The sequence below is a fragment of the Cygnus atratus genome, chromosome 3 (genome assembly GCF_013377495.2).
Source record: "Cygnus atratus isolate AKBS03 ecotype Queensland, Australia chromosome 3, CAtr_DNAZoo_HiC_assembly, whole genome shotgun sequence".
Lineage (NCBI taxonomy): Eukaryota > Metazoa > Chordata > Aves > Anseriformes > Anatidae > Cygnus > Cygnus atratus.
Window position 1 is genome coordinate 11,915,184 of NC_066364.1, and position 23,045 is coordinate 11,938,228.

Sequence of the window (23,045 nt, forward strand, 5' to 3'; positions counted from 1 at the left end):
CAAATGCAAATCACCTGCCATAACGCTGCTGAGAACAAATCCTTCATTATCACCATTCTGTGAAAGGCTTAAATTAGCCTGAATTGGCTGAAAAGAACAAGAAAAAGAAAGACATTTATCTTCCTGTGAGTTTTATTACCTTTAGATTTATTTGGCTAATGGTCCAATAGCCCACTAATCAGAATATCTGCACAATAAATTATTCAAATGACCCATAAATAAAATATATGATCATATAATGTTGGTATTAAAGTTAAACCGAGATCTGCGACAATGGGTTATTACAGGGTCAAAAGAGTCCTCACAATAAACTATTTCTTTCTTTAGTGGCCAAACTATGAACTACTGTAATTTATGCACTAGCAATTATCAATTGGCTTCCTGGCTATGAGGTTGAATTAAATTTAGGGGAATTTTTTAAAGTTCATTTCCTAAGCTGTATGTTTTCCAGGTAGACACTATATCCATCCTTATTTCAACCTGTCATTATTCTGAAAACATAAATAATTTCTTATTGGAGAAAAGATACCACTTTTTTTCTCCTACTTTTAAAAATAGATATGTTAAGTAATGTAATAGAGTTACACAAGGGACACTGTGTAAGCAAATATTTCATTGATTTAACTGACCAAAAGAGCAAGAGTTAAATATATATGTATATATATTGCACAACTCCTAATGCTGATTTATAAGGAGAAATTCTAGCACTCTGCTTTGTTAAACAAATAACAGCAGCAAGGTTTTCTTAAGAGAGCTTTATTGAGATCTCTGTAATAGGGTGGTACACCATGACCTGAAAGCTCTTGCTCAGGATAGGGAAGGGGTTGTGTGAGGGGAGCTGGCTGGAGACCCCTCAGCAAGCACCTTAAGGAAGGGCCAGGTGGGACTCCCCAGAACATCCGTGTTGGTAATTTCTGCACTTTCTTGTTCCTCACTGGCTCTTCAACGTTTTGGTATATTCCCCCATTGACACACTCCTATCCCCACAGTCACCCACTTTAGACTCTAAATTACACGATTGATTAAACACAATGTGCAAGAACAGGGTCTTTTCTCCAGAAGTAAGTAACGTACAAGAAGGCTGTGCAAGGTGATACAGACACCTACATGCATGTCACACCAGGAGGACCTCACTGCTTTGAAGTCTTTCCCTGTTCACTGTCACTCGCTGTGCCACAAAGCATTTCCAAGTCTTAGGCTTGTGGTAAATATCAGTGAATGGGGAAGGGAAGTCACACAGCACAAACAAGGCATCTTTCCATAAGGCTTCACGGGGTGGTATGGCTACTTCCCCCAGACAGATGATTTGAAGCCACCCAGGGTCAAGAAGAGCATTGAACATGATTTTCCCTTTTCCAACTGAATTTCTCTCATTACTAGGAACTTCTAGGGCAAAAAGACACCCAATGTTCTCCTGATCTACCCAAGAGGAGGAAAGAAGACAGATTAAATCTATTAAGCAATAGTTCTGATTGCTCACTCTCAGGAAGCGTTCAGATTTCTACAAAATCAACTGGACGTAGGTGACTTGCAGCCTGTACGGCTAAGCAAGCTCTGCAGGAAGAAGAAAGAATCATTGCCACAGTTAAACCACAAAAGCAGCTTGGGTACAGAAAGATGCAATTAACAACACTGGTTCAGTGCCATACTGTCTTCTGTGAACTACAAATTGCCCACTCCTTCAGCAGCATTTAACATAAAAGATACTATGTCAGCAGTGTCATTCCAGCTCACAGTGAGACATCAGCCCTATAACTAATTTTAAGAAAATAGAGCATCTCCTGTATTTCTACCTGGAGGGTCTTATTTGGTAGAGGCCATACAATAACTACAAAAACTAACGACGTTAGTCTTGATGAAAAGTCTTATAAAGCTCTTTTACAGCAGGTGTGCACATGGCTTTACCTCCTGGAGCCCTTTGCTCCGTTAAACTTCAGGCTTTGGGGGATCTGAGCGCAGGGCTCATTTCCACCGAGAGAATCCAGCTCACCAGCGTGAAAGATTTAAAGGCAATATCTACAACGTACCACAGCGGGCTGAGCTACAGAGGGGCCTAAAGGCTGAAGCTGTTCTGGCACTCACAGCATCCTGGACGGCAGCCTGAATTCGGTCTGATACGAGGCCACCAATTTCATCTGGTTTTGCAGCAGATAAAATGAGCCTGTTATTCATTATGTGTTACTACTGCCAGAGCAGCACTGGCATGCTGGGGTGGCGGGAGAAGGTACTGTGTAAGGATTCATCTAGTAAGCTTTCCCACAAACTTATTCAAAGCAGACCACACCGTTCCTCCTGCTATATCCCAGAGAATAGCGGTAGCCTACCAAAGAGCTAGCCTTTGCCAGGGGCGTTCATGGTAGGACATCTAATCTGGCTTCAAGCTTGTCTGGGGAGTTGCTCTTGCAGAGCAAATCGCATTTTAAAATAAAAACATAAATGCTAATGCACAGATAATTCTACAAAAAATGTACTAAGCATTAAAAATATCCCTGAAGTTAGCTTTTCCCCTCATTGTATTTTAGTCAGGCATCTAAGTCATTATAAATACCCACCAGTAAATCAGTGGTTAGCAGTTCCCATGGAGCAAAAGTTTCAAATGAGATCCCTTTTTCCAGCTGTGCTCAGCCTTTGAAGTGACAAGACCTCCCCAAACCCTTCGAGGGAAATTGGGGTAGAGGATGGAGATGGGACTTTTAAAGAACTTCTAAAGTTTTAGTATTTTAATTTATTGATTAAACTTAAATGAAGTTCAGTACTGACAGTAGCTACAGTGCAGGATAGGAGAGCAAGAGAGAGGTGCTAGAGTGGTTCTGTCACCCACGGTAATTTTGTTTTCTTGAAACAGTTGAAGTGTTTTGTTTCCTGGAGGAAAAAAGTGCCAAATCTAGCGCCGAGTTTACTGTTGCACCAGTAGCACTTAAGGTCGCAGCAGCTGCCAATAATATTCTAAATGTGGTTCCCTTTTATCTACTGATATAATAGGGCAGGGTTTGACACCTTTTTAGACATGAAAAGACTTCAGCTTGTCTCAAGTAGCAGCTGCCCTGTCTCTTTCACCACCACATTTTCCAAGTTTCGTTCTTGATATAATAGCATAGAGCCAAGCCTTGGCAAATCCTCGAAGTTCAGCTAAATAATCCCTCTCTCAAGGTAGGAAATTTCTCTGTCAGCTATAACAAAATTATTGTGTTTATCAACTTTATAAGTGAAAATTGGAAAATGTAACGAAAATGAATTCTATCAAGGTGTGAATATGCTTAAGAATGTCAGTAATATCTTCCAGTGGAAAAAAACAGTAAAAGCAGGTGCAGCTTGATAGTGGGATATACAGGAATTATTATTCTTTTTTCTATTTCTGTATCTATTTATCTATATATTCTAGACAAACAGTACTTCAGTTGCTTTCTTGTTGATTCCCTATGAACCTGAACTAGGGAGAGTAACAATCACCATGAGTAATGCCAAATAAAGTATCCCTTTGCTATAATTTGCTACATCGAAGAACTAAGTAGATGTTTAATACTGCTTGTAAATGCAAATAATGGTAGTTGTACTGCTAAGACAGAACCTACACCTCCGGGCTGTATCTCTCCAGGCTGAAGGGATGCTGGTATCAGGAGGGATCTGTTAGCCAAAGTACAGGAGCTGCTACAGTGCTTCCATAGGAAAACTTTCATGAAGAATGACACATCTACTTGCCCCATCTCCACAGCAGGTATAGTTTTATTGCTTTATCTGGAGCACCCTGATACAGCTTGTTGGGGCTGACCATGACAGGTAAATGAAAATAGATTTAGTATAAATGATGCCTCACATTCATTTATACTTATGCCCAGTTTCATATGATATTGCAGGAATATTTCCTGCAGAAGGAGGTTATGTTACACCCATTCAATTTATTTAAATACAGGGGTTGCAAAGCAGTCAGCTTTGGTACTGTAAAAACATTTCCAAAGAAACGGGCCCTAATCCTCACCTTGAGTAAGTTACAGAAAGGTGAGGGGTCACAATACTTTTAAACTGTATTTTCCCCTTTGTAGCAAATGACAAATTTAATTGTGAACCACAAGTCTGATAAGTCACCCCCAAGGATAAACGTTATGCCGATTTGCCACAACGAGCAGCTAGAGTCTAAATGAGAGAGGGCGTCCTACACAGTTGTTTTCAAATCTATCACTGCTTCTGAAGTGGTGGTGGAAAACTTACAGAAAAATGAGACATTGCAAATGAAAAATTTGAAGTCCTTATGCTTTTCGTGCTTGAACTGTACTTAGAAAACCATATTAATTTATATTCGTATAAAAAACATAGTTCCCCCCTCCACGCCCCTGCAGTTATCAGCATCTTACGACCATCTCATTTCTGATTTCCATCATCCACGAAACATGAATTTATCATAATTCTGGCTGAGTATTTTTGGCAAATCATCTATTAAGGCAGCCATCATAGCCACGTTTGGAAAGCAAACACACACACACACAAAAAAAAAACTCTTCCAAAGCAGCTCTTGCTGCCCAGCTCTAAAGAAAGATCTAAAGCACAGAAACCCACACACTACAAGTGAAAAATATTTGATGCCTCCAGTAAAAGAGGGGACTGGGATACATGGAGAGGGAACAAAAGCAAGCACAGCTGTATGATGATGGTATTTTTATTCATGAAAATAAAAAGGTACCAATTCCAACTTTCAGTATTCAAAATCAGCAGCAGGGCAGTAAGAGAACCAAACATAAACAATATTATTTTTTTTTTCCTCCACCACAAAAAAAAAGGTCTGATCTGTCCACTATTGATCACTAGATAGGGGATCCCCAGGTGACTGCTATGCCACTTTATAGCATTTCTGTTCTCTCAGCTGCCCTCTCACATCAGCTGCACAGTGAGTCTCCACAGGAGACCATTTTCAAAACTGAAAACATTTCCAATAATTTTGGATTTTTTGCTTATTTACATACTGCATTTCTCATTTGAAAAACCTGCTATAAACCAACTTTATCTACCTATAGGCAATGTAAGAAACTACCATTTTTGCTAATTACATTTTCTATTTCTTCCTTAAACACAGTTGGGAGTTTAGCTTCCTAACTTCTAAAGCTTTGACCTTTATAAAGAAAGAACTGACATTTTCATTAAGGCATGGATATTCTAAGTTGATTTCTATTATTAACATTATTTGTCAGTAAGAGTGGTCTTCCTTCTGGTTGGTGCATAGAAGTTATGAATGCTTAAATATAGGCAAGGAAGCGAAGCATTTCCAATAAGCTGCTGAAGACAATATTTTATTTTTTTTGTGTCTATAACCAGATTGCTTGTGTATTAAAGAGGAAGAACACCTTCAAAAATGCAGTGTATTCAAGCTCAATAACAAACATTTACAGTACATGATAATTTTAAAAGTCTGCAATACCATTATTAGATTCTGATTTTCTGTAATTTAATCTTTATCCCAATATAATTAGAAGAAGTGAATATTAGATAGGATTTCATATCTTCTGTAAGTAAAAAATGCCCCAATCTATAAGCACATGATTATAACAGCCATCAAGTTTACTTAAATAGCAGAAGTCACAGCTACAAAACCAGAATATCCTTAGATGGCTTATTCTATTCTTTGGAAGGTGTACACACTCAAAGAGCAGTTTATTATAGGGCATGGCAGATATAAATTTAGCTACGCTGCAAGGTACATCTGCTACGTGCCTCTATCTGGTCCTTTAGAGGCAGCCAACACAACCAGCGTCTATTTTAAAATTAGCAAAATTAAGTTAGTGGGGCAGAATGGAAAATTTCAGTTGTAAAAAGTTGTATTGCTTTGTCTTATTAAGCACACCCAACAGCAGCACAGGCACTGTTTTAATAGCTCTATTTTTTATAAGCAGAAGGACTAATAGCTGTGCATGAAGCACAACTTGGCTGGGAAAAAACAGACTTCATATTTCAAAAATAACACCTTTTGCTCCCTTGTATACTACAGACTGCTGCTTACATAAGAAGTTCAGAACATGATCAAGTCCAGAATAATGGGTATTTGCCTATAAATTGTGATTTAATACTTTTGCTATCATTTTAGTTTCAAACTTTAGCACCAATATGAAGTATTTCAGTACACTTCTTATTTGTCATGAGTTTGTCCACTTTGAACTGACAGAACACACTGCAGAAATTTTGAGAAAGACCTCTGTAAGAGCTAAAGGTTCAGAGTTAATTGTTATCATAATCTATTTTATGAAGGACCTAACTGATTTTGAGTCTTCCTTTCAGTCTTTCAGACAGGGGAAGGGGACTGTCTGCCCACGGATAAATCTGAACATCACTTTCAGCTTCCTGCGCAGGACTGGAACTGGTCACTTGTTCTGGACTTTCAGAACAATCAATTTCCACTACAGAGGAAGGTTCTGGAGATATTTGCAATGACAAATTATTACCAGCTTTCTTAAAATTGTTTTTTTTCTTCCTCTGTTTAATTATAAGTGCTGAGTCGCTGCTTGTTCTTTTGCTAGTAACAGTGTTACCCCTTTTCTCTGCAAAAGATTTTTTAAACTGTCCAGTGTTTGGCTGCCTTTTTATTTTCTTATAAATTGGATTTTTATTAGCGTTGCCATCATCACTGTCCTCACTAGAGGAGCATCTGTTCTGACACACGCTCTTTTTAAAAGAAGTTTTCCAAGCAGTCTGAGTACAAGTTTTTGTAAAGTGGTGGCCAGTTACCACATCTGCTAGCTTTTGAGATGGGGGAAGCATTTCACACACAGTATACAACGGCTCTGTTGTTTGCCCACAGAAGGCTAGAGATGTTATATTGTGGTCTTTTTGTATCATTTCATACAGGCTGTCAGCTTCTTTGCATTGATCTTTACAAATATGTACACCATATTCCCTTGAACAGGTTTCCGATAGCATATTTTTAGTTGCTTGCACTGGTTTGTTTAACGGACACGAGGAAGAGAGAGAATCTTTATCAGGATTCAATGCTGCCTTTGTGTGTTTAAACCCGTTGAGAGGCTCTCGCTGCGTTACATCTTCTGACAGCAAAGGCTTTGACGGAATGGAAGTCTTCCTAAATATACGCTCACTTAAAGACAGCTTCTGAAGTTGTGCCATACCACCATCTGAAACTAAATCATCTGCACTGTCAGAATGGTCTGTATCAGACTGCAAAGCCCCCGAATATTCTGAGGTATTTTTCCCTGTTTCATGAGGTAGCGGGTGTGAGCGGTTTATGCATGCAGTCAAGTCAGATGCTGGATCACAGCTATCACACCCCTGGGCTGGTGAAGCGCTGAAGGAAGTTTCTTCCCAGTCAATACTGCTCAATTGTAGATCAGCTGCTACAGAGGAAGAAGAAATCTCTGAACTTTTAGTAAGTTGTACTGGTAATACAGATGCGTCAGCCAACGTACCCTGCGAGTGCAAGGTAGGTGATGCAGTCAGAGAAAGCCCAACTGCTGATACTGGCACCTGAACGCATGTTACACAGGAAGCTGCAGCTATTGCTGGCTCTTTTGATTCAATGTTACTCTGGTGTATCTCATATTCAGGTGCAGTTTTTGTATCTAGTGTGTGGTCTTCCACAGTCAGAATTTCACTTGTAGACTTAAAATTCATTTGAGATAGGAGATCAGTAACTTCATCACAAGCGTTTGATAACTCTTTTTCTTTCGGTTTGTTTTTCCTGTCTGAAAAAAAAAAGAGGTGCAGATCAAACATGATATTGCTCAACAGTGGGAGAAATATTTGTTACTTTTGATTCTGGTATTCTGGCAAGAACCATAAGTTCATAAGATATAAACTTTTGGACTTACTTTTCTGTTTCTTTGCCAGAGCTTCTGACTTTTCCATTTGGTAAAGAGCAACAACATCTGGATAAGCAGCCTGAAATAAAGACGTCTCTTCTACTGTGATTACAAACAACTCCACGGGCTCATCTTCTGCATCAACATAATGTTCTAAAACAATTAATGAATTTAAATTGGACTTATATATACATGAGTATTTCAAAGGATGGAATAAGAAAGAACGAAAGACTTCAATATAAGGAAGATATGTAAAAAGGCAAACAGCACAAGGTTTGAGATTTAGCTATGGTGTAACTGCTTTCTTTCTGCCAGGTGCCTGGGTCAAGCAGGCACATTAAAAATAGAAGTCTGTCAGCACAAAAGTTTCTAGCTAGTAAACTGTCACAACTTAGGATACATAATGAAACAAGACATAAAACACAGAGTCCAGGTCTTATTAACATGTACCACAAAAAGTCCTTGTAAACGAAGCCCCTTGCTTTCTTGGTAGGTAGGTAGGTAGTTTTTTGTTTCTGAGGTTTTTGTGTTTAGTTTTGGCCTGGTGTTTTTTGTTTGTTTGCCTTTTTTTTTTTTTTTTAAGTATTGCTTTTGGTTTCAGGGTATCTGAAATGTGATGCACATTTCCTACGTCTTTCACAATTTCCAATCTTACTCACACATTGTTTCCTCATAAATGTCAAACCATTTTCCCCTTTAAAGAATGCTTTTGTTCTTTTCTTGTGAATTGTTCAATAATGTACATGGAAACCACACCAACCTGGTTTTTGCCACTCAATTTCAAAACAAGGAATCCCATTTTTAACACGTGTCTTGACTATCCTGTAAGAACAGAGAACATATTAAATGATTATGTTTGAACGGGAAATGTTAAATTTAAGCTATTTTAAAATATTCGAGTATTCTAATTTAAAATGATTCAGAGCAAAAATTATCTTTGTAATAGTAAATTTAGCTTTTAAAAAAAGTTACTTCTGTGTATAAGTTCTCGGTCTAGATTTTGAATACTGACACTTTTTTTTTTTTTTAAATTGATATTGCTTAGAGTAGCAGAACTAAAAAAATCAAAATGCCATTTTGTAATATACAACCATAATATAAATTTCTACAAACACTAGCTTGGTATCTTCAGCTATGCCATGGAGAAGGCTGTTGCCATAGACAGTAAATTTCTCAATGAACAGACAGTATCACTCATATTTTTTGCAAAAGAGCACGAAGGAATCCAAGACATGGACTGAACAGGAACTTCATGAGATTTTTTCTAAAAATATTATCTACATCCCAGTTTTGTAGGAAGAGGCTGGTACTGACAGACTGTGACTCATCAATCCAGAAAAGATACTACCATATTGACACTGACTGTTCTTCTACTCCTTAAAATTAAGGTCTATAAAATCTTGAAAGGCATTGAGAAACAGGGAACAACCACTAACCCTTCCTGCCATGTAAGAAATTGGGGAAAAAAACGAACACCAAAAAAGCCTGTCATTTGATACTATGTCAAATAATTTCTTTAAGACCGTGAAGTCAAGTTCAGGAACTTTTTGCCAATAGACACTGTAGATTCAGAAAGTTTAAGACAACTTTAAAAAAAAAAAAAAAAGGGGGCTTAAGAAAAGATTAGATCATTTTCTTTTAAATGCTTTTTAGAGTGCTGATGGCTCTCTAAACGTGGCTCAGAAGACTCCTGAGTAACAGAATCTGGATGCTGGGAAAATATTCAGAGGAAGTAGTTACTTGTTTTTACTGTGTACCCATTTTTAGTGACAGGATACTTGGCCATTTCCATAATCATAAAGGCAGCTGTCCTCAATGAAAGTGTTTAGAGAAGAACAGGTAGCAGAAATGAACTGTAAGACAGTGAATTCATTAGACACATAACTGAATCTGCAGGTGCTCATTTATAAGTTCATGCTCACATCTTGAATCACTGAATTCAATCAAAATTCTGTTAACAATCTGAGCAGGGAAGCAAACCTTTAAAGCTAAATTTTGTGTGCAGATCCAAGGAAATAAGGATGTAATAGAAAGTAACCATAGCAGACCCTATTAGAACCGAGGGAAACTACTGCATGTGTTACTTTGTGCAGCAGCAACAGCATACGTATTGGCATATGGATCTAAATTTTTAGCTCTAATCAAAATAAGCTCATAGCTTGAAAAACAGATGGAAGAAAACCATTATATGTTTGTAAAAATGAAGAAAAACATGAGAATTTTCCTCAAGCAACAGAAGTAAACGTTAGGTTCAAGAACTCCAGTTACCGTATTGCCTGCAGTTGTTTTGAATTGATGTACCCAGATTTTCTCTGGTTCATATCATAAAGTGTCAACAGTGCTAACAGTTTCTTACAAGCATAATTCTTTGCCCATTCCATCTTCTCAGAAGCAAATATCTGTCAGTGTAAAAAACAAAAACAAAAAAACACACTTTAAAACATTCTTATTCTGTTAGATATCAAACTTTGACAGCTATGTAGTAGGGACACAGGACTAAATGTTTAAAGTATCTAGAACATTTCATATGTCCGGGTAACGCTGAATAATATTTCACTGCCAAGTGAGGGAACAGTTATCCTTATCTGGGTAGATTCTTCTGCTGTCAATAACAGGTCCAGGGAAGAGCTGTGTGGCAGCAACAGCAGGAATAAGACAGTTACTAAACACCTTATCAGATAGAGAACAGCTATGCAAGGAGCTGTGAAAATTACTGATTTCACACGTGAGAGAAGGATGAATGCAGACCTTCATTAAAACTATGTTGTTCAACAGTAGTCCATCATGTTTTATGTAACTTAACACACCAATTCAGGAAAATGAAACATTATAAAAGATCTGCCTTCAGTAGTAAAAATGTATAATAAAAAATCATTCTGAGAAAACAACTCCAACTGCAAGTATATACAAACACTTCCTACCTTCACCCCAAAAGCCTTATTCCTCTCTCTCTAGAAGAAAGAATATCCTGTAAGCTGTATCCCTTCTGAGTTTTGTGCACTTTGAATTAAAGGGCCTCTAAACTTGGAAACTGGCAGTATCATGCTAACTATATGCCTGCTATCTGTTTTTGGGAAAACATGCACCATTAAGAACGAAGGTCTCTTCTGCTCGTTACATAAAGAAACTGCTAATCTTGATAATACCAAGAAAACATTAAAAAGGAAGTTTAAAAAAAAAGTCTGCAATCGTAACTTGCTGCAAGTCACATACACACTGTCAGTATGAAGACAAAACGGGTATGAGTTAAAACAAGAGCTGTTTACGTTAATACCTTTGTGAAAGCTGGGAGAAAAAAAAAAGTAACATCCCTGAAGCAGTATGCCATATAGCCACATAGTACTTTATGCACTATAGATGACGCAACATTCAGTATCCCAGTTTAATAACATTGGACAATGAAAAATAGAACAATGGCAAGTGACCTCCCCCCCAGGCTCTCTTACTTCTGCTTTTCTACATACCTACTTAAATCAATTAATTTTTTGAAGTTGTCATTTTAGACTTTCAAAAGATGAAGTATATTAAAAAGTTGCAGCAAGATTTTTTAATTCTTATTTTCAGTAAAATCACCGATCAAGATCAAAGTTACCACAGATGCATAAACAATAAAACCCACACAGAGCTAAATACCCAGTAGCGTTATGTACCTGAAAAGACAATAAATTTGGCCTTTTGCATTCCATTATCTTGATTAATTTATTCTTGTTTACAAGAAATTCTTGGATAACCTTGAGATAAAACAGAAAAAAGGCAGTTTAAGAGAGGGCAGAAAACTGAAATTTCAATTAATTGATTAAAAAAAATATCTTTAAATAGGCTTGTTACCTCAGAGAATGGAAAGCCTTCACAACTATTAGCTTTTCTGCAGGTAAAACAAATGTGTTAGGAACTGGGCACAAAGAGGAAAAGTGTACAGCTTAAATCCTCACCCTGCACATGAAAACAGGGAAAAGTAGTTTATTTTCAATACACTCCTACTTTCTGATATTGTCCTCCACTGCATTTGCTTGTTTCACTTGTTCTAACTGATGCCATTCGCAAGGGCAGCAGTACTTGGAGTCATTGGGTTTGCAGTATCTCGTGCTTTCACAGAGTTTACATCCACTGCGCTCATGTTCCTTGTAAGACCCTACAGAAGCAGATGCACAAATCATGATGAGAAGGAAGACTTCCAAAACCTCCAAATATACAAAATTAGTAGTAAAGATATAGAATTTGGAATATATATGAATTTGAGAGGAATAGCAGCTGTATGCAGATCTGAGTGCATTAGCTATATACTTACAGTAAGAACTGACAAATACAATCTTAATTAAAAAAAGAAAAAAAAGTCTTAATTAAAAAGCAGTTTCACACCTTATGCTGAAGAATTCAAAACCTAAAAAAAACTAAGTTGTCTGTGACACCTTCACAAACATACTAAGCAATGGATATTTGAAACAAACTTTTTCTTCTCCAAGTGACGGCTTTGAATGAGTTCACCAATCAAATGTGCTACCAAAATGAGGTTCCCTAAGACTGATTTCTTTTTAAGAAAAGGCTAAAAAACTCAGCAATGCTAATGGATTCAGCCCTCCTTATGCAAGACCAATTCAGACAGGGAAAAAAAAACACGCTGCTTATCATGATAGCACATTTTCTTTACTGACATTGTTAAAAAGGCAGATACCTGGGATCACACAAGGACATTCTGTTAATATTCCTTCTGCTATCAACTGGTTTCACCTTTGGGAAAGGTAATCCCTGGCCTCAAAAAAGCACTTACATAGATACATACACAGCTGAAAATCTGAATACAGCCCAGAAGCTGAATGACAAAAGTAGTTTTTAATGTTGTTTTTGACAAAAAATCCAACCAACAAACAACCCCCCATGCCCAGAATAAAAAAACAACAAACGATTAAGCTAAAACCAAAATTCAATGCTTTTTACACTGACCTGGATGATGACACTCAGAACAGTGAATTACCCTTTTCACAACCAAAGGTGGATTATTATCATACTGAAATTCTTTCCATTGCTCAAATCTAGAAAGATGATATTGAAAGCGTTACAAAATACTTTAAACTTTCATACTTAACACTATAAAGAATACTCTTCATACTTCTCAGGCATTTGCTCAAAAAGCAGTTTTCTAACTTATATGCTCACAAAAAATCTATTTCATAATTGTTGGATTTCTACTGTTGACATATACATCAAAACCCAGAAAGCATTTAGTATCCCTTGTCCTGATCCACAACCCAAATAAAAAAAAAAAATTAGCAAGTCTGTCATCAGTCCTTGTGACTTTCTTTCCCAAAATACCAACATACACCTGCTAACTCAAAAGCTAGGAGTCAGCTCGTGTTTTAAAACGATGAAGAAAGATTTCTTAGCAAATATGAAGTAAGGAATGTAGTAACCTGTCCCTCAAGAAAAAAAAAAAAGAGTTAAAAGTTAAATATTATTAACATCGTCTTGGAGATAAAGTCCATACCAGCAAATATTAGAATAAAATCAAGGTAAGTTTTCAATTTACCTTTGCAGTAAGTTTTGACCTCTCAAAGTCTCAATTAACTTTAAAGCTTGTTCTTTTCCAACTCCTGGAACGCCCTATAGAGACAGAAATATTAAACATCATTTAATGACACACAGAGTATACAGATTTTCATAAATTGCCTTCACAATCTTATTAACAGAAATGATAAAACATTCACAGACATTGATCTACATTGACAAAAATAATTTTTGACCAAGTTACGTAGTCAGAGGTGACAGATTATAGCTGTAGTACCAGACACCCAATAGCAGCTAAGATAAAACCACCTATTTTCCACTGCTTTCTTTCTACACATTGCTTTTTTTTGTTGTTTTGTTTTTTAGTGCACCATCTGCAACAGAACTACCATATGAAATACTTGAAACATTCTTGACAGCTAACTGCCAGAGAAATGAAACTTTTCAGAACTGTTTTGGAAAGTCAAACCAAGACAAATTCATTCTTTGGATTTTAAACTCAAAAGACTGGAATCTCAGATGAAAAGTGTCTACCATAAAGTCTTCACTTAGAGGAGAGTGGCTTTATGGCAAAGAAACTGCTTTAACCTCAAACACTTGAGTTCCAAGAGATGACTTAAAGAATAGTGCTAGAGAATTTTTCTGAAAGATAATTAAAAACCCAAACCTGAAAGAAGCCCTCCTTTCCTCTTCAATAATCACTTGCTTGATTTTGCTATTACATCTTGCATTGATTTTGCTGTTATTACATCTGTAGTATGCATGTCCTTTACAAGACTAGCCCTATAGGTAATACATGGGAACAGCAAGTATTTTTTAGAAGCTAGCTCATGGGCTGAAATCTAGGACTTTATAGTAATACCTAGATATTAGGAAGAGTGACAGACAATTAATTCAAAACAACCTGAATGATTTAAATCAAAAATCAGTACCACTAAATATAAACAGTGTATTGAGTGTCCTTTCTACGGTACTACTACAAATAAACCGATAGCTTATTTTTATTCAAATATAACAACTGATTATATACAACTGTATGAAATAAATGTACTTTCAAAACCAATTAGAAGTTGTCATTGGTTGTGCAGCCACTCAGGCAGACAGGTATTCAGCTTCTGCAAGGAAAGCATCACATATATGTAATCAACAAAGCAAGTGCAATTATAGACTGGTATTCTCATTTATCTGTTCTGCCAGTCGTCACACCCACAAGGCACTCCTGTAGTTCAGCTTTCCCTGGAAGTTTCTATCTTTCTTTGCTTTGCCAGGTTGCAGCAACTCAAAAGACCTATCTGGTATTGCTGATTGTGTGACTCCAGAGGACACACGTGCAAGAACCTGGCATTCCAGGAGCTGCTAGCTGCATTACAGTAACTACTGATTAGCCGCTACTTTCTGCCTCCCTCTCAGACCTGTCTTTCAATTAAAGAAAAAAAAAAAAAAAAAAGATTCGACTGATGTGCTCTGTCATTCAGCACACTGTCTGTTATTTAAAAGGACAGTTTTATCAAATTGATACACTATGATTTAAGAGTAACTAGACATCCACTGCAATTCTGAAGGGGAGCAACCGTTGCCTGTGGTCACAGCATGATGAACTGTATAGAAATCAAGTTTCATACCACTTCATTTCCATTTCAAATAGCCATTCCAACACCTTCTGGTGAAAGTCTCAACAAAAAAAAGCTTTCAGGAAAAAAGAAGAAAAAAAAGTAATGAGTGAGATCCCTCTCACTTCATTCGTTACCTCAAATTTACAAAGTAGTAGTCATCTATTTGAAAATCATGTAAAATCCCCTTTTAGTTCTATCAACAAATATGTCCAAGCTCCATCCAGAACTGTTGCTACTAATCTACAGTTCAAAACCATCACTACTAACTATTCCAAACAGCATAAACAGAAATGTTTTTTCTTCATTTTCCTCAGCTACTCTACCGAGGATGTACTTTGCATCCTAATGGGTACAAAGTATCCTGGCAACCGCTCACTTTTCATGTTTGCTCAGTATCAACAATGCTGAAACTTTCATATAATGGAGGTGAAGACTACAGTCTGAAAGAATACATAAAATAGATTTAGAACGATTAATGTTAATAAAGATAATCAAATTATTTCAAGCCACCAAAAAAAAAACCCCCACATATATAGTTACCTACTAAGCATCTTCTTCAACTAATTCTCAGTATTCATTGCACTCATGCATTCATTCATTGCATTCAATGCAAATCACGCATTGCACGGTTTTGTCAGCATGCACAAGTCTCCCTTGATACACTGTCTTGAAAAACAATAAACTGTAAGTACCTAATAAAAAATAATTGTATTGCTTACCTTTGGAAGGTAATCACAACCCAGAAGAACAGCTAGCCCAATCAAAGACTCTCTGTCACAACCAAGCTTCTCCTTAATAGAAGACATTGTGTAACAGTCAAGACATGGTTCCTGAAAGAGAAATTTATCGTATGCTTTATTTCCACAACATCAGGAAAGGAACAGCCCAAAATCACATTCACTTTGTTTACCCAACACTATCCACCCACGTCTGCAGGCAACAGGTCTATCCTATAAAATACAAAGAGTCTGACAGCAAAAACAAATAAATCCGCAATTATAATTACAATATAATGCATGGGCACCACATTAATAACTACAGTTCTGGAGTTTCAAGTTGTAACTGTGGGCATCAACTGTTCAAAAGAAACTAAAATAAAATCAAGAGTTGTTTTCTATATTGTTTAGTATATTTAGAAAAAGTTAAATCTAACATTATTGAGTACTAATGGCTGTATAAATCATCTTAGGAACCGCAGTTTTTAAAGTTCATATAAACTTTATAATGTGCTACTTGAGTTAAAAAAAAGAACCAAAGAAAATTAAGTGTCACCTAACATTATACCTATGAGCTAAAGGAACACATGGAGCCTTGAGGAGAGGACTCAAACACAATAATATTTCATAATTATTAACATGAATAAAAAGATAAGAAGCCCCCCCCCCCAAAACAAACAAACAGAACCCTGTTATCTGAAACAGAATGTGCGCACACAAATTACTTTTTATATCAACAGGCAGATATTACGTATCTTAAGATACGTAATAAGATAACCCTGAAAGATCAAGTCCACCTTCATTTTTGGTCATGAATGACAATGAATGAAGGAGGAAATTGATCATCTTGACCCCAAATACAGTGTCAAAGCAAATCATTTTCCAACTACTTTTTTTTTTTTTTGAACTTAATCATTCCTAGTGCTTTTTTTGGTTCTATTGTTTTTTTTCCTGTTACTGAAGTACCTTCTTGACAAGTCTTACGGATAAAGATTTAAAATTCCAACCCCAACATCATTTTTCCTCTACTTTCTTGTTAGCTTTACCAGGTAGAACATATGAATTCCTTTCTCTGATTTACAGAGAAGTATAAATGAAGGACATTTGTGTTTGCTCTTTGCCAGATCTGGAAAACTGCACTCTTTAACAAATGAAGCTCAGGATTATAAATTGATTTGTTTTTCTCTTTCTGAAAGTTCACAATAACTGATTATTACACAGATGCATAATCTGTCCTATTCATATTTGAGACTAACAGTATTAACCATAAATATATTCATAATGAATAAAATAAACATGTAAGATGCAAACGTGAACCAGACAAAAGGCTGACCACTCCCCATATGCCCTAACTGTAAGTTTATTATTATTTATTTATTTATTATTTATTATTTCATTAAAATTCTCCACTGTTGAGGAAGGAAAGAAAAATTGCTACTTAGTTTTATTATACATCACAAGACAGCACAAACACAGACGATAGTACGGGAAGTGTTCTTCAATCCAATTGTTTTGCTCTCAAATCCTAGTAGACAGGCAGTGAATCCAACAAAGCATTCCTGTCTTAAAGGACTATCTTAAATAACCTCAACTACCAGATGATAAGCATGGTATCCAAGTAATTGTTTCAAGGCCCTCCAGTTAATTTCTATTTTGAGGAAAACTCTAAAGAGCAAGCAAAACCTCCTTCTGACCTTAATGAGGTACGTTACCTTAGCATTCATGGCAAAGTTCCTATAAACCGTTTGAGCTCCGTATAGGAAGACATCTCCATCGTTGGTAATGCACCCATCAACGTGGCCTTTTGCATTTAGGTAAGCACACATTGCCTCTGCTTCTCCTGCTGCTTGAACCCAAGGGACACCTAAACACTCCAACAGTTCCAGACACTGAAAGAATCCAAAAGGAAAGAGATTGAATGATAAATTAGATCCAGTTATTAGCATGAATTTTCTCAGAAAAGTATTTACGTCCACTCTGAAAACTGCTACTGTTGCAATGACTATAAAACACTACATAAATACAAAAACTGTAACAGTAAACTACTTTTCCTCTAAAGCAGTCAAAAAAGTACTCAACTAAGAACAATGCACTAAGTACAGAACTCGAACACAGAATGAACACCTTCACAAAAATCTGTATGCTTTAAATGGACTTTTAGGATGTTTTCAAATGAAGAGCAAAAGAAGAATTTATCTTCACAAGCGACATGGTTTGCTTGGTACTCAGCAGTAATACTGGGCTAGCACAGACATCTTTCAAACTGCCAGACTCCTCAAAAACATAAAGCATGACAGTACAGTATTGCTGGCCTAACTAAGACTGGACCAGTTTAAGACATACTTAGATATACCAATATATATTTCCTACAAATTTTAGAACAAAAAATTTGTTTTAGAATTTAAGAATAAAACATGAATTGATACATTCAATCTACCAAAGCCATGAGAACAAAGTTTGAATTTCTGTAATAAGCACTTGATTATGACTGCAGCTCATTGTAGCATAACACAAAGAACACATCAAACAAGAAAATTATTCTGACATTGCCCCCCCTTCTACAATGAATTAACAAATGCTATAACGCCCATTTACAAAAGGGTGTGTTCCCTCTAACTTATAATACTGCTGACATTTGTTGTATAGAAAACTATCAATTGAGTTCTTGTCTTTGAATTATTTAAGGTTTCTTTCTATCACATTAAAAAAAATACTGAACCATAGCCCTCGATTACTCACCTCTTTTAACATGGATTTAAAATGAGATCTCCCTGTTCTTGCAGCCCCATGTCTCTTGGAAGGTCCATAGCGCATCTCGTTCCTCTTACTCATGGTGTCTGCTTTCAACCTGGGGGCCTCTCCTTCCATGACAAACACTAGTTTAATTCCCATTGATGTTAAGAAAGAGAACCGAAAAAATAGGTTTCTGCAATAAAGTAACGTGTTCCATAAGTAGAATTAGGGAAGCCTGATTACTTCAGATGTTTTTGTTATGTTCCTCAGTCTGCCCCAGGAACAACCTTAGCTTCCTCTCCACCTTCTGACTCCCTTACCCCAAAGCTAACAGATTTTATCTATTTCCTTGATGTTGTTTTACTAGCGACTTGTAACAGCTTTACAAAATATCCAAGAAAATATCACATAAGGACAAGAAAGATTTTTTTTTAAGGAGCAAAAACATAAACAACTTTAAAAGGCTAAATAAAATATATTCAAATTCCAAAGTCTGCTTTCAAACACATCCACATTGATTGTTTTGTACCAAATTTTAAGGCCAAATCTATCAATGCAGATGCATCTGAAGTAATAGAATGCTTTAATATTAGATACATAGATACCATTACCATGCCAATTTATTTAATGTGCAAGTCTGCACCACTGATGGGAAGAATTTTACTTGTAAAAGCAATAATAACTACTTGGTCTATAACAGTAATATAGAGAGTACTCAGACAGCATATGCTTCTTCCAGTAATTCCTGGATGAATCTTTCAAAGAGTGACCGAACATTTATATCTCTTCGATTTACAAGGAAAGACCATTATTCTAGATTTAATTTTGTATATTTGTTATTGGTAAAAGAGGATAAGTTGATCTCTTGAGGCTATTTTTATTTTCACAAATGAAAAGAAAAAGAAATCAATCGATTACAATAAAAGTTTCTGTAGAATACTTAGCAAAATAATTTGATCTCCAACTGCATTAAATCTTTTTTTCCACTGGTAGAAATCTGTCCACCCCTTTGCCTTGCTTTGGAAAGACTGCACAAGAGATGTGGACTGATGTTTCCATTCCACTGCACGGAAGATTTTTTTATCATAGAGAAAATGTTCATGTTAAGTTCCAAGTTTTACTTAATTACCCATTTGGGGTCCTAAGTATAACATTTTAAGAAAAGATTTTCAGAAGATGCTAATATTTCATATTAACAGAATTCAACAAAAGCCCCATAAACATATAACAGCTAGTAACTCAATATTCTTGAGCTAAGCAGTCATTTAAAAAAAAAAAAATTATATAATTTCATTTTTGTCAGCATCATTTACAGGAAACAGTGCTCTGAATTTACAGCTGCTTATCCTTGCTCGTTTAAATTAAATATATACACATTCTTCAATGTTGCTCATAAGCCTGAAGATTGATTCAGACCTCCCATTGAAGTAAATATAGTTAACTAGAATTTTAACTCATACACCACAACAAGCATGCATAAGTCCCATTATGTTCTGAATCTACCAGCCTCCAAAATGCTGTCATAAACAGGCTTAAACTTCTACAGTACCTTCCAACACACATCCTCAGAAATATAGGGGAATGAGCATGTTGATATGTACTTGCCACTTGATAATTTTCTCACCACATGGCACTGTACCACAGTAAGACCAGTACAGTTCTGCCTGCACCCATCTCAACCTTACCTACTGTTAAGGCCTCAATAAAAGGTATGCTGAGCCCAAGAAATTCTCCTGTTTGCACCCAAGCACTAAGTTGAGTTCAACCAGTATGACCATGTTTTCATTTCAAACCCTTTATGTATGCAGCACAAGTAATAACAACAGAAAACAGCACAGTCATATGAATTTTGGAGGTAAGTAATCTTAATTTCTGAATTACCAAAACTAAATTATACAGCTCCAAAACTTTTGGCTACAATGTTTTATATAGATACCATACCTCAAATGTGGCTTGGTAACTACTCCAATCATCTTTTTAACGGTCTGAGCTTCACAAACCCACAAACTTAAATCAACAGCAAGCGTTTTTCCTTTGAGACTGCTCAAGCTGACAGGTTGTCTCACAGGCTCAAGGATTTGCCACAGATTAGTCACTCCCATTGTTCCAGCTTCTTTGTTGTCAACATGAACGTTTTAGCTGTAAAGACTAAGCAAAATATTTTCAGAACGTAACACAAAATATGACATATTATGAACACTAGGTTCATAAATTAAATATGCAGACATTATCAGTTTTGCTTTTATAAGCCAAGAGCATTCACAATCATGCCTTCTAGGTATGGAGTGACTCCAGTTCACAGGTGGTTTATCACTGAATACCTTCTTTGGACTGTATGTTTTCATTGCTAATAGGCTAAACATAAATAAAAATCAGCTGAAAAAAGTAACATAACATGCTTCCAAGTCTCATATGTCCCTTACATAGCTAGAATCCAAGACTTATTTAAAAAGCAAACAAAATCCACACCCCTCAAGGCCATTACTTCCTGATGTGAAGCTGTAGGATTCACATCAAAAAGACTCAGTTCATATAATAGTAGCTTACATATAAAAATAGATTGAAGAATATTTATAATGACAACAACAAAACTCCTTGTTAGTCCAAGATCATATAACAAGGGCTAATGGCCAAGGTTGTGGCTTAGGAAATTGAAGCTAAACATTAGGAAATAACGACAATGGGTACTTTAGCACTGGTTGCCCCCAGAGGCTGCAGAATCTTCCTTCTCCATTTCCAACATTCAGACAGCACACTGTCTTACTGGTTTAATCTAATATTGGTGGAGCTTCCTCCTCTGCAAGGGATTACCACAGATGTTCTCCAGAATTCCCTTTGAACAAATATTTCAGCAATTGTAACAGCATGATTCCAGAAACGTGAAATGTGCCTGTTCTTACTATTGTTAAGTGCCAGTCACACACACTACTGCAATAAGATCCTTACAGTGAATGCTAGCTCATAACATACACCCATTAGGTAGCATATTTCTTTGTCTCTTCTTTAACTTTACTTATGCCACTCTGTTCTTCACACTACCCCATGACTGGATTTCCTTTTCTTCACAGTCCTTTTACTGTTCTGGTTTTCATACCCTGCCACTTCTATATAAACAACTCTGACACATACATTGCTTTTCCCTCACAACACCAACCCACACCTACATTGCCTTACCATACAAAGTTTGCCTCATACTTATTTCCTCTACTTTTCTGTCATTTCCTCCAATATTAGGAGATAAAAAAATCTGGAATGTTTTGTACTTCTTGCATCCTGATTTTGAAACTACTACACGCACAAATAATATACACCCCCTTCCTTTGAAGTCATGACTAGGTGAACTCTGAGATCTGCTTAGGACTCGAGTAGTTATGCCACCTTGTGGCCTCTTGTGAACATGGCCACGTTAAATTTATGCATCTTTCACATTCAACACCTTCAGATCCTGTCAGAACAGCAAGTCTGCCTTTGTACGGTGCTTTTTTTTGTACTTTAGAACTGTTTTTAAAGCAAGGTTGCTAATCAATAATGTACCATTTCTGCTGCTGCAGGCATTCCAGGTTGTTTTTAAATCGCGTTCAATGAAAGATCTACTTTCAACAGCAATCATGCTTCTTTAATCCATTTCTTCAGTCACACAACCTGGTTTTAGTTTTATGCTCTCAGGGCATTATGTAGTAAAATAGGGATTTTGTTGTTGTTATGCCTCAAGCACATAAAATGAGTTAAAGTTATAAATAAAGCATGCAAATACATGGCATAATTTATAGCATGTTGTATGGTACATAATTAACAGGAAAGACAAGTATACTACAAATACTTAATGTTTCAGAAGATTAACAGTTACATAAAAGAAAAAGTTTTAAAAAGCTGAGAACTAAAAACAAAACAAAAATCCAACCAAATAACTTTTTCCCTATTTTGTTTCCAACAAAATCCTGTTCTGTCCTCAGTAATATTTCTTTACCCTCATTCAAAATATACTTAGGTTTGAGTTATGAAAATCTGTAAGACCTACCACACATTCAGTTTCTACTTTCTGAGGATATTCTGTAAAATATTTACATTTGGATCCTGCATACAGACAGACCTACAACTCTTAATAGGAGTGATCTGTCTATTCAGATTTTGAGGTTCATTCATTGCAGGTTTCCAGTCTTCTTAGAAGAGAGAAACTTCTAATGGAGGGAGGTCAAACTTCCTCCTTTCCCCACATACTTACAAATCACTGGAGAGAAACTTCCTAAGCCTCTTCCCCCAAGAAGTCGCATGAAAGCGGAGCACCGAGACGCACACGCGCCTTCAGTTCAAACATAAAACTCCCGCCTCAATACGAACTCGTATCTTAAAGTAGCGCCTGAAAGAGAGGCGTTCCCTGACTGCCTGCTCGCAACGATGAGACCTCTCCAGAGGTCTCCCTGCCCGATAACAAGATGTACAAAATGACTGCACACCTACAAACCTAGCGCCCCAGCCCCACACTGACCGCAGGGGACCCACTCCCCATTCCCACCCGAGCCCCCTCAGCGACTTATCTCTTCCTCAGCCGCCTGCCACACAGCAGAGCGAAACACAGCCAAACTTTAATCAGGAATTATAACAAATTTACCTCCCCAGCTCGGACCACCGAGGCACCCCAACACCACCCGCTCTCCCCCACGGCGCTCCTCAGCCCTAATGGCCGCCCC

At 36.7% G+C, this 23,045-nt stretch overlaps 1 protein-coding gene across 1 annotated transcript; it reads right to left on the reverse strand.

The window, feature by feature from the left end:
• Positions 1–4,765: 4,765 nt before the first annotated feature.
• GEN1 (GEN1 Holliday junction 5' flap endonuclease) lies at positions 4,766–23,044 on the reverse strand. Its single transcript, XM_035562539.2, has 14 exons — positions 22,967–23,044; positions 20,299–20,505; positions 18,364–18,550; positions 17,337–17,513; positions 15,628–15,738; positions 13,318–13,391; positions 12,735–12,823; positions 11,775–11,925; positions 11,622–11,658; positions 11,444–11,524; positions 10,062–10,192; positions 8,554–8,615; positions 7,803–7,946; positions 4,766–7,676 (listed from the first exon to the last, which is right to left on the reverse strand). Exons 2-14 carry the CDS (start codon positions 20,457–20,459, stop codon positions 6,235–6,237), a joined length of 2,847 nt encoding a protein of 948 aa, XP_035418432.1. The 5' UTR covers positions 20,460–20,505; positions 22,967–23,044; the 3' UTR covers positions 4,766–6,234.
• Position 23,045: the final 1 nt, after the last annotated feature.